Genomic DNA, 12,608 nt, shown 5'->3' with positions numbered 1-12,608 from the left:
TCAACACTGATAGGAACATCTCAAGACTGATAGGAACATCAACACTGATAGGAACATCTTAACACTGATAGGAACATCTCAACACTGATAGGAACATCTCAACACTGATAGGAACATCTTAACACTGATAGGAACATCTCAACACAGATAGGAACATCAACACTGATAGGAACATCAACACAGATAGGAACATCAACACTGATAGGAACATCAACACTGATAGGAAGATTTCAACACTGAAAGGAACATCTCAACACTGGTAGGAACATCCACACTGGTAGGAACATAAACACTGATAGGAACATCAACACTGATAGGAACATCCACACTGGTAGGAACATCAACACTGGTAGGAACATCGACACTGATAGGAACATCTCAACACTGATAGGAACATCAACACTGATAGGAACATCTCAACACTGATAGGAACATCAACACTGATAGGAACATCTAAACACTGATAGGAACATCTCAACACAGATAGGAACATCTCAACACTGATAGGAACATCAACACTGATAGGAACATCTTAACACTGATAGGAACATCAACACTGATAGGAACATCAACACTGATAGGAACATCAACACTGATAGGAACATCAACACAGGTAGGAACATCCACACTGGTAAGAACATCAACACTGATAGGAACATCAACACTGGTAGGAACATCTCAACACTGGTAGGAGGAACATCACCACTGATAGGAACATCTCAACACTGGTAGGAACATCTCAACACTGAAAGGAACATCTCAACACTGGTAGGAACATCCACACTGGTAGGAACATCAACACTGATAGGAACATCAACACTGAAAGGAACATCTCAACACTGGTAGGAACATCAACACTGGTAGGAACATCAACACTGGTAGGAACATCTCAACACTGATAGGAACATCAACACTGATAGGAACATCTCAACACTGGTAGGAACATCTCAACACTGGTAGGAACATCAACACTGGTAGGAACATCTCAACACTGATAGGAACATCTCAACACTGGTAGGAACATCAACACTGATAGGAACATCTCAACACTGATAGGAACATCAACACTGATAGGAACATCAGCACTGATAGGCTACCGCGGCAGCAGCAATCTCGCCGTTCTGTCGCCGAAGATGAAATATTTCGACTTTCCTGTTCGTTGCATTTGGTGGCTTGACGCGAATCGCGTCGACTTCGTTGCAAACTCAATGCGAGAAACGCGTGGCCCAATCGCAAATTCGCATCACATGTGTTTAGCTAGCTAGCTAGCTAGCGTTTGCGGGTAGCCTTCACTAGCCTGCATGGCACTTGTGTCCATGTCTGCGACGCATGCACACTAACTTTAAGAATTACGTAGTTAAGTTTTAACTTTAATCATAATTAATAATAATCCTTAACTTCTTATATAAGGGAGCATCCTGTAATTCGTGAGTACTTCCTTTAAAGCATTTCAAGTGTGCATGTATATATGGTTAGCCTAGCTTAGCACAAAGACTGGAAGCAGAGGAACACTTCATTCTGGTGGAAATAGTAAATAGTTAACTCATATAGATCTACTAGAGATCTGCTTTGTGAGATGTTGTTATTGATGTTACTGGGATCCATATCCATACATGGGCATGAACGTTTAGCCGTCACATGCTTCTGTCTGTGTGTGTGTGTGTGTGTGTGTTACCTGACTGAGTGGGATAAATCACTTTCACCCATTGCCGCGAGGCAGCAACCTCATTATCCACAGCAATGGCTGTCTTATACCCCCCCCTCGTCTCCCTCCAGTGGTTCAGGTGAGAGAGAGAGAGTGAGAGCGGGAGAGAGAGAGAGAGTGAGAGAGAAAGAGAGAGATCTTCTTTCATCTCTCATTCCCTTTTAGTGAAATGCAGGATGTGGACACAGCACCTGGACGAGGACAATCAGTCTGATCTGGATTGTTAACAGACGGATTCTGTTCGATGATTTTCTCATTGGATCATTATGATTCTAATGATTCTTATTGGATGCATGTTGACTGGACTTATGGATCTTTAATGTGCTGATCGACCAGATGAAACCTTTCAGGTACGTTCAGTTCTGATCACGTTCAATTTATCGTCCTGAGTATTCAGTATCTAACGGACGGCTGTGATTGGCTGCTCAGAGGAAAGGTTTGACTGACATGTCTGATGAATGTGTTGATTATAGCCATTGTCACATGAATGTTCTCATATAAACGTTGGAACATCCTTGTGAGAACATTCCTGAGAAGAACTTTCTATTCAGTTTAGTTATCATCTGCTGAATTTCTGAATAGTTTTTCTTTTGAAGTCTTCAGATATTGAAATAATATTAAATAGTGAAATGTATTGGTGGATGAAAACATAAACTAAAGACAGACAGACATATATACACGCATACACACACACATACATATATGCGTACCTTTTGTGATATATATATGAACTGTATATATACATATATTTACCTTTTTAATAAGACATCTGTAATATTTCCATATAAATGAATGTATATAAGTAAGGTACATATAACATATAGGTCATATTTAGGTGACATACATGTAACATACACATAACATAGACTTACTAAAAAACAACTACTCTATGTATAATATACACATAATATATGTGTAACATACACATGACATACATGTTACATGAGGCAACATGCAGGTAACATATACGTGACTGTAACATAGTCACATATTCTTAACTGACAAGTAAAATATATGTTACATGCATGTAAAATGAATGTAACAAGCATTTAACAAACATAACTTATACATAAAATGTAATGTACTTGTGACATATTTTAACATATATTAGACATACATGTATAATACATGTATAGGGCGGCACGGTGACGTGGTGGTCAGCACTGTGGCCTCACAGCAAGAAGGTCCTGGGTTCAACTCCGCCCAGTGGCCTTTCTGTGTGGAGTCTGCATGTTCTCCCCGTGTCTGCGTGGGTTCTCTCCGGGTTCTCCGGCTTCCTCCCACAGTCCAAAGACATGATCAGGTTAATTGGGGACTTTAAATTGCCCGTAGATGTGTGAATGTGAGTGTGAATGGTTGTGTGTCTCTGTGTAGCCCTGCGATTGGCTGGCGACCAATCCAGGATGTACCCTGTCTATCGCCCGAAGTTGGCTGGGATGGACTCCAGCCCCCCCGCGACCCTGTGTGCAGGATAAGCGGTTTGTCATATATAAACATACACCTTACACACGTGTAACATACAATAACCATGCACGTATGGTATGTAATAATTACATGAAATATAATAAACATACAAATTACGTAAATGCACGTTATGTACATGCAACATGCATGTCACATAAATGTAACGTACATGTCACAGAATGAAAAATACATATAACAAATATGTAACTGCAACTTAGTTGTAACATATTTTTAACATACATGTTAAATACATGTGACATACGTGTAACATACATAAACCCATCCCCATAACATACAAGTAACATAAATATCACCTACAGACAACATTCATAAACATACACGTACGATTCATGTTAAATACCTTCTTATGACCACAGAAACAGCTGGAGATGTTTGTTGTTGGAGAGACTGAAGGAGATTAATATGTCTTTGTGGTTCGATAAGTGGGACGGGGTCCTTTGTCCTCGTCTCCCTCAATGGGCACAAAGGACGGACGGCTGCAGACAATAAGACGCTGTGAGAGCAGCAGGTTCAACAATGTAGGACGGTCAGTTTGGACTTTTAAGAAGCTGAAGGTGTGTGTGTGTGTGTGTGTGTGTGTGTGTTAGTGGAGGCACAAAATGGTGGACAGTTTTTTCAGACATGCTGGCTGCGTTGCCCCTGGTGACATCTGCCACTCTGCCACAGTCATGTGACCTGGCGGGCAAACAGCGCTGTGAATGGCTTTTGTTTAGGAGGTCACCCACTGACACGAAGACCAACCCACCAATCAGAGCGCACACACTCACACACGCACACTCACACGCACACTCACACGCACACACTCACACACTCACACGCACACACACTCACACACGCACACTCACACGCACACTCACACGCACACACTCACACACTCACACACGCACACACTCACAGACTCACACACTCACACGCTCACACACTCACACGCACACACACTCACACACTCACACACGCGCTCACGCTCACACGCACACTCACACGCACACTCACACGCACACACTCACACACTCACACACGCACACACTCACAGACTCACACACTCACACGCTCACACACTCACACGCACACACACTCACACACTCACTCACCCACTCACGCTCACACGCACACACTCACACATTCGGCCGTAACCCTAACTGAAGATTTAATGATTCACATTTAAATCTTATTATTCTCTAGTTCTCTGATCTCTGTTGATCAGACAGATGTCGTGTCTGTGACATGTTGACATGTAGTATGTATTCAAGTATGTCTGTGTGTACATATATATATATATATGTGTGTGTGTGTATATATACACATATATACATGGATCAAATTGCAGTGAAGGATGTGAATACTTCTTCAGGTCAGATTCTTTAAGCCAAAAGGCACAATGGCAGCGGGTTTTTGGTGGGGGGCTTTTAGAAGGGGTCGGGGGCACAAACCTCCGACCACACAACGAGCATCCACGTCTCACTTTTCAGCTCATTCTTTGCTCCCTCTCATCACAGTAGGGTTTACCCGTCTAAATCCTGCTGGTCACACCTCTTATTAGAGGCCCAGTTTGTCCCACGCCCCCCCTCCATTCCCCACGCACACACACACATACCCCCCCCTTCCATTCCCCACGCACACACACATACCCCACCTCCATTCCCCACGCACACACACACATACCCCCCCTCCATTCCCCACGCACACACACACATACCCCCCCCCTCCATTCCCCACGCACACACACACATACCCCCCCCTTCCATTCCCCACGCACACACACATACCCCACCTCCATTCCCCACGCACACACACACATACCCCACCTCCATTCCCCACGCACACACACACATACCCCCCCTCCATTCCCCACGCACACACACACATACCCCCCCCCTCCATTCCCCACGCACACACACACATACCCCCCCCCTCCATTCCCCACGCACACACACACATACCCCCCCCCTCCATTCCCCACGCACACACACACATACCCCCCCCCTCCATTCCCCACGCACACACACACATACCCCCCCCTCCATTCCCCACGCACACACACACATACCCCCCCCCTCCATTCCCCACGCACACACACACATACCCCCCCTCCATTCCCCACGCACACACACACATACCCCCCCCCTCCATTCCCCACGCACACACACACATACCCCCCCTCCATTCCCCACGCACACACACACATACCCCCCCCTCCATTCCCCACGCACACACACACATACCCCCCCCCTCCATTCCCCACGCACACACACACATACCCCCCCCCTCCATTCCCCACGCACACACACACATACCCCCCCCCTCCATTCCCCACGCACACACACACATACCCCCCCCCTCCATTCCCCACGCACACACACACATACCCCCCCATCCTGCTCTTGGTATTCACCCCAGGTCAGCAGATTCAACCCGGCTCCCCCTTTTCATTTGCACCTGTTGTGCAGTTGTCGGGAGGAAAAGGCTGCAGACAAAGATGATACTACAGAGATATGAACGGACTAAAATCCATCCGCTCCGTTTATCCTCCTGGCAACACGAACGCAAAGCCGAAATGTTTAAAAGGGTTTTTTTCCACCTCGGAAAATGAATCCTGAGATGTAAAGATGGATAGCGTTATTTCTTCTACTAGGAACATGGAAGCTGAGATGTAAAGTGTAATAGTTTCATTCATCCTCTTAGGAGCATGAACTCCAAGTTGTAACTTAGACGCCAAGTTAATAGTTTAATTTGTTCTCCTGGGACCATGGACACTAACATTTAAAGTTGAAGAAGCGTGAAGGCTGTTGACCTCGGCCCTATGATGTCATGGTCCACGTGGATCCACGTGGCTTTTCTGTTCAATCCGAAGCTTTTCTCTTCATGTTGTCATGGTTACGGTGCGCGTTGTCTTTTCACTTCCTCTTTTTAGGGTCTCTTTCCCGTTTCCCTCTGTTTACTTTATGCTAAGCTATGCTAACAAGCTACAAAGCGTAAGAGTTTGATCTATTCCATCAAACTATAACAAAGTGTGTGTAGAGTATAGTTGTATTAATACTACTAGTTAGAGAGAAGAGGAGTAGTAGTATTAATACTTTTACTGTGTTCTAACGTGTTGTTGTTTGTGTTTCAGTGGTGAACTTTGAGAATGTGGTGGAGACGAGTTGGGAGACGGGGGAGGACGGCCTGGTTAGCGGAGAAGAAGGGGGAGAGAATAAAGAAGCTGATGTTCTCCCTTTGGAGTCGTCAGCCGACGCCCTGCTGTCCTACCAGGACCAGGAAGAGGAGGAGCAGGAGGAGGGGCCTCAGGACCTCCATCACACCTGGAGGCTGAGGAACACCTCCCACCTGAAAGGCTGCGGTAAGTCAAGTAATGTGTGTGCCTTTATATATATATATATAGGTATATCTATAAATGTGTGTATACCTCAGTGTTTGCCCCTGCCATTATATCAGGGCAACGTGTCGGGGGGAACTATAATAATAATTCCAGACTTTTTTAGGAGGGTGGGGGGGTAGTTTCCCTGAGGGGCAAACACTGAGGTATACATGTACATCTACAGAGAGAGGAAAAACCCCACAGAGCTCCATTTGAACTAAACCAACCACAACAACAACAAGAGTAGAAGAAGAAGCAGAGTTGAGCCCACACACACAGAAGAAGAAACGTGTCCCAGTATTCCCAGCAAAGGAAAACAGACAGTATTACTGGTTTAAATAACTGTATGACTATACGGTATATTTGGACATTAGTATGATTATTATTATTGTCTTGATGTTATTTGATTGGTCGTCATCACTCCACATGTTTGTCTCGTGACAATCGTTTCTTTCTTCACATGAAGGTGATTTATTATTTAACTGATTTAAGTGAGGAAGAGGAGAAAATAATTCTATATTTATGTTTTCTGTTATTTCATTAACAGAGGACAGGAAAGATGAATATGAAGCTGTCGGTCCAGAAGGAAACGGAACAGGTGAGTGTACATATGTACACACACACTGTATATCTATATATACTGTATATCTCTTTATATCTATATATGTGTGTTCAGGGAAGCGGCTGAAGGGCGTCTTCGTCCTGGACGAGTACTTTCTGAATGGTGAACACGGCGATGGTCACCCTGCGACCATCGCCGAGTATCTGCAGCGCAGCGACACTGCCATCATTTACCCAGAAGCCCCGGAGGAGGTGATGCGGCTGGGAACCCCCGAAGCCATCGGCCAGGAAGAGAGCGAGCACGGTAACGCTGAGTACCTCAAAGTCTTATACACACACATATATAAATATATACATATTACTGTGTGTGTTGTTAGTAGCACTACATGTCTATACTCAGTGTTACATAATACAAGCATTATGTCATTAATGCTGTCATACTGATCACAATGAAAGTTCAAAGTTGACTTAAAGCAGCGGCGCTCCCCGACCTTTGACCCTGTGACCGCGCCCTTTTCCAGCTGCAGATCTGCTGTCCGGCTCACCTGACGACTTTTCCCAGCTGCTCACCTGTCCGTACTGTGAACGCGGCTACAAGCGGCTCTCCTCCCTGAAGGAACACATCAAGTACCGGCATGAGAGGAGCGAGGAGAGCTTCTCCTGCCTGCTGTGCCCCGACTCCTTTGGCCTCCGCTCGCAGCTGGAGCGTCACATGACCACGCACGGACCCGCCAGAGACCAGGTGAGCCCCAGATGGGATGCATTTAGTTTCATTTAATTAATTACATTACATTACATGTCATTTAGCTGACGCTTTTATCCAAAGCGACTTACATTACACTTTAAACCCATGGCTTTTTAAAAAAAAAAATTAACTAAACATTGAAACTATTGCACGATCGTATTTTAAAGTAATGTTATCACAACAACATAATGCCGTAATGTAGTACTGAGTTACTGAGGTAACGTAGTTTAGCACAAAAAAAGGACTGTAAAGAATTTGGATTTCCTTTGAATCTCAGTGTGTAGGGTGTAGTTTTGTGTTTAAATTATAATCAAACAACATAGTTGTAATATACAAGCTTTCTAAAGTGGTTACGCGTCAATTTAAAATATTTAGTCTAGTTAGAAGAAAATTGCGATAAATTGCTAAAACGTATCTATATTATATATATACAGTAACTCACACAAAAGTGTTTCACACACAGACATGAAATAAAAAAGCCAACTACTGATAAGTAGTTTAAAAATGACTCAAATGATGTAAGAAGAATGAATTCTCGGAGAGCTTGGAATGCTTTTTGCTCCTGAGTTCTCCTTGAGAAGGCTAGATGAGGTCATCTCAATGTCGAGTGAGTTCCTCTGGTTAGTCTGCAGAACCAGAGCTGAGGAGCCTCACACAGACGAGGTGCTGGATGGAAGGAGGCTTTTTAATGCTCTCGCTCATCACACTGCTGCTCCACAACTCAATTTCATTATCCTAAAAACCCAGAGTTAGCTAACTATTTAATAAGTAATCTATTTAAACCCCTCATGATCTAAGCTTCAATCTCCTCAGCTTCATACCTCAGATCAGCTTCAGAGAGGAACTCCTCATACCTGTGCCCCCACACCGCCCCAACTCCCTCAATCAGGCAGCAGATGGTCGTTTCCCTCAACAATCTTAATCCCCAAATGCCTTTAGTGCTCCTTTATTTGTGTACATCCAGTGGGTTAAACCCTTAAAGAGAGACGAACAATCCACCACGTCACTTTATTATCATTAAGTCATGTTTAAATGTTCTTTTTAGAGTCTACAATCCACTGTGAAACGCTGATTCCTTCTCATCTCAAATAAGACAATTATTAAGAGGTCCATTCATACATGAAGAACTGGTAACAACAATAATACATAAAAGTGTGAATTGCCTCAGCTATAATAGGCTATACAAATATGTAGTGCAGCTATATAGTACCAGTCCAAGGTTTGGATACACTTTCTCATTAAATTTGTCTGTTATATCTGATGGTGGTTGTCCCTTCAGTGGTCCTGCCGTACGCATGGCTTACTACTGTCATTTTCCCCCCACTTTTTTCGATTATGTATTTCCTGTGAAACACTGTAAAGCCCTCTGAGGCAAATTAGTATTTTTTTTATTTTGGGCAATACAAACTAAAATGAATTTAATGGAATTGAATTGAATGTCCCACCCCCCACCCCCCCATTGGCTGAGTTTATCTCCCTCTTTTCTTGTGTGGGGAATGTGCAGCAACATGAGAAATCGTTTCCTCTCAACAGCCCACATGTTTCTGAGGATGAGGATGTGCAACCCAGTCTCACAGCAAAACGTGTAATAGCTACGTTGTGGACCAACGTGGTATTCTTACGCTTTCTCCCCAAAATCGTGACAATACTACATTTTATTTTGGCCAATTCATTTACATTGCCTTGCAACTACGTCACTAGAAACTAATAAATGAAGGTCTTCTACATTCTCTGATAGAAGATTATGAAAATATAACGCATACTTCTCACTAGAAATGAAAATCAAAATGCATACAAATGCTGATTCTTTCTTAAAATATTGTGTTTTTCACAGATAATAGACCGACAGTCGGCCATTTTCTTTTTTTTTAGCTGAGGGAAAGTTGATAGTCACGTGACCTAGTTGCAAATCAAACTTTGTGTTGTCACGCTTTCTTCCCAAAAAGCGTGACAACACCACGTTGGTCCACAATGTAGCTATTACACGTTTTGCTGTGAGACTGGGTTGAGATGTGAGGATCTTTGAGTCTTCAGTCTTCATCAGATCCGCCTCGCTCTCTTCGGTCCCTCATCCTCCTTCATCACCTTAATCTCTTCTGTCCCTCTTCCTCCTGTCCTGTTCGTCTGTCGCTCTGTCTACAGTCGCAGGTCAGCGACACCGCTGGAAACCGCAAATTCAAATGCAGCGAGTGTGGAAAAGCTTTCAAGTACAAACACCACCTGAAGGAGCATCTGCGTATTCACAGCGGTGAGTCAACTTTTCTGCTGAATGGCTCATCATCTGATTCATATCCGAGCGCCTGCTCAAAGATCAGCACACATCAAACAACCATTCCTTCATTAATCTTAACATTTTCTTCAATATTCTTAATTTTGTTCAAATAATTCCCGCAGAATAACATGAAATATTGTATAGTAATAATACTTATGTGGCCGGACTCACATTAGAATACGTACAGCTGCTTACATGCTAACAGGGCTAAACGTGATGTTGGCCCGTCTAATTACATCCAGATGTTATCCTGAACCACAAGCTAAAGCTGTATCATTCGAAGGTAGAATCAGAATCTAAGCCTTTTGGTGTTGTTTTGCAGGTGAGAAGCCTTACGAGTGCTCGAACTGTAAAAAGCGGTTCTCCCACTCCGGCTCCTACAGCTCACACATCAGCAGCAAGAAATGCATCAGCTTGGTCGCTGTAAACGGACGACTGCGCAACAGGAACAAACCCGGTTCGTCCCCTAATTCAACAACCTCGTCGCCAGGAAGCCCCGCCTTCGCACAGCTCCGCCAGAAACTGGAAAATGGGCACCTGCTTAGCCCTCCAGAACAACAGGGTCAACTGGACATCAAAGCTGAGCCGATGGACTTCAGCGAGTATCGGCTGCTGATGGCTGCTCAGCACGGGTTTGGGGGATCAGGGATCTACCTGAGCAGTCGTGGGGGAAGCCCCATGGGCATCCACAGCTCCTCCCAGAGCCCCCTTCAACACCTCGGAGGCCTGGGGCTGGAGCTTCCCTTGCTGGGTTTATCGGGGTCCTTTGCGAACAACCTTAGTGAGGTGCAGAAGGTGCTTCAGATTGTGGACAACACAGCGTGCAGGCAGAAGGTGGATGGGAACCCGGAGGAGATCTCCAAGCTCAGGGCCTACATGAAGGAGTTGGGGGCCCAGATGGAGGAGCAGAGGCTGGTCCAGGCTGGTTTTCAGGCTGTGGGCAACGGCAGCCCTACAAAGAGCATTATCGACTACACGCTTGAGAAGGTTAACGAGGCCAAGAATCTGATCGACGACTCCAAGAGGCAGGCGGACATCAAAAAGGAGAGGTCAAACCACTCCACTGATCTCAGAGGGGAGGAGAAATCTCACAATGACCAAAACCAGTTCCTCCCCTTCTCCTGCCAGTACTGCATGGAGACCTTTGCAGGTCCAATCCCTCTGCATCAGCATGAGCGCTACCTGTGCAAAATGAACGAGGAGATCAAAGCGGTCCTGCAGCCAACAAACGGCAAGGGGGCGGTGCCCAGCGAGCGGTGCTCTAATGAGCGGGCCACCAGCCCCCTCAACCCTTTCAAGGAACACGTGTCGGTGCTCAAGGCCTACTCTACCATAAACACTGACCCCAACTCAGAGGAATTGCTCAAGATCTCAATTGCGGTCGGCCTTCCTCAGGAGTTTGTCAAGGAGTGGTTTGTCCAGTGGAAGAGCCGGAACCACCACGGAGCTAGTCTGAGGAAGAAGTCGCCTCCTCCACTCAGCAGCGGCTTGTTTGTTAACCACAGCTTGAGCCGGACATCAAAGACCATTCAGACCGTAGATTCACACCAAGGATTCGCTAACGGCGACGCTTCCCACAGACTTACAAAGGCCATCAAGTTGACAGGCAACCGGCAGACAACAGCCGACAAACCACTAAACCCCTTAGACCACTTGAGGAGCAACACTCCTTCACCCCTCAACCTTTCCTCTGCTTCCTCCAAGAACTCTCAGAGCAGCTGTTACACTCCCAACAGCCTAGCTTCTGAGGAGGCACACAAGGATTCACCACTGGATCTGTCGCTTCCCAAACACATGGCCCAGAAGCTAATGGCTGTACGGGAGAAGCACCATAGGCCAAACGGTTTCAACATAGAGCGCGGTGGCAAGGTGCTCGGACGGGAACAGGTCTCCAGGCCAATGGATTTGATCAACATCAAGAACTCCGATGGTGGAGGAAACTCCATCCACCACATGGAGAAGAGCACCAGTCCCATCTTTGGGATCAATCCCTTTTCTGGCGGTCACGTCTACACCTCTCTGCCACCTCACGGGGCCTTTCCTCCTCCCACCTTCATGTCTGCTCCCCGGGCCTCCATCGCGGGCCTCAGGTCCTACCCTGGCCTGGACCCAATCAGCTTCCTGCCCCACATGGCCTACACCTACGCCAACGAGGCTGCCACATGCGTTGAAATGCAGCAGAAGAGAAAGTACCAGCGGAAACAAGGTTTCCAGGTAAAATCAGTGATCTCCATGTTGTCTGTGATACTTTACAAGTCCTCAAATATAAATGAAGAGAGAGGTGGTGCAACATTGATCTCCAAACCATTAGTCACAGCCTATTAGAAGCTGTTCACTGTAGGGATTGTAGATGAGTGAACGTATTTAGAAGCCTTAACCCTACATCAACTTCCTTAAGCCCACAGCGTTGAACAAAATGTGCACTTGAACATATGCAATAAGGAGGGAGAAGTTAAAGGATAACTCACTCATGAGAACTAAG

At 45.4% G+C, this 12,608-nt stretch overlaps 1 protein-coding gene across 4 annotated transcripts in view; it reads left to right on the top strand.

Moving 5' to 3' along the window:
- The window catches only part of zeb2a (zinc finger E-box binding homeobox 2a), a 42,076-nt gene that overhangs the window by 23,356 nt on the left and 6,112 nt on the right, over window positions 1–12,608 (top strand). For all 4 annotated transcript variants that reach the window (XM_078091035.1, XM_040200810.2, XM_078091036.1 and 1 more), the window contains exons 3-8: window positions 6,303–6,530; window positions 7,096–7,146; window positions 7,225–7,413; window positions 7,631–7,851; window positions 9,997–10,102; window positions 10,449–12,340. In XM_078091035.1, coding sequence (XP_077947161.1) covers window positions 6,303–6,530; window positions 7,096–7,146; window positions 7,225–7,413; window positions 7,631–7,851; window positions 9,997–10,102; window positions 10,449–12,340 — 2,687 coding nt within the window. The remainder of the gene's footprint in view (window positions 1–6,302; window positions 6,531–7,095; window positions 7,147–7,224; window positions 7,414–7,630; window positions 7,852–9,996; window positions 10,103–10,448; window positions 12,341–12,608) is intronic.

The sequence above is a fragment of the Gasterosteus aculeatus genome, chromosome 16, assembly GCF_964276395.1.
Source record: "Gasterosteus aculeatus chromosome 16, fGasAcu3.hap1.1, whole genome shotgun sequence".
NCBI lineage: Eukaryota > Metazoa > Chordata > Actinopteri > Perciformes > Gasterosteidae > Gasterosteus > Gasterosteus aculeatus.
Note: the sequence above shows the minus strand (reverse complement) of the source record. Positions and strands in the feature narration are given on the sequence as shown.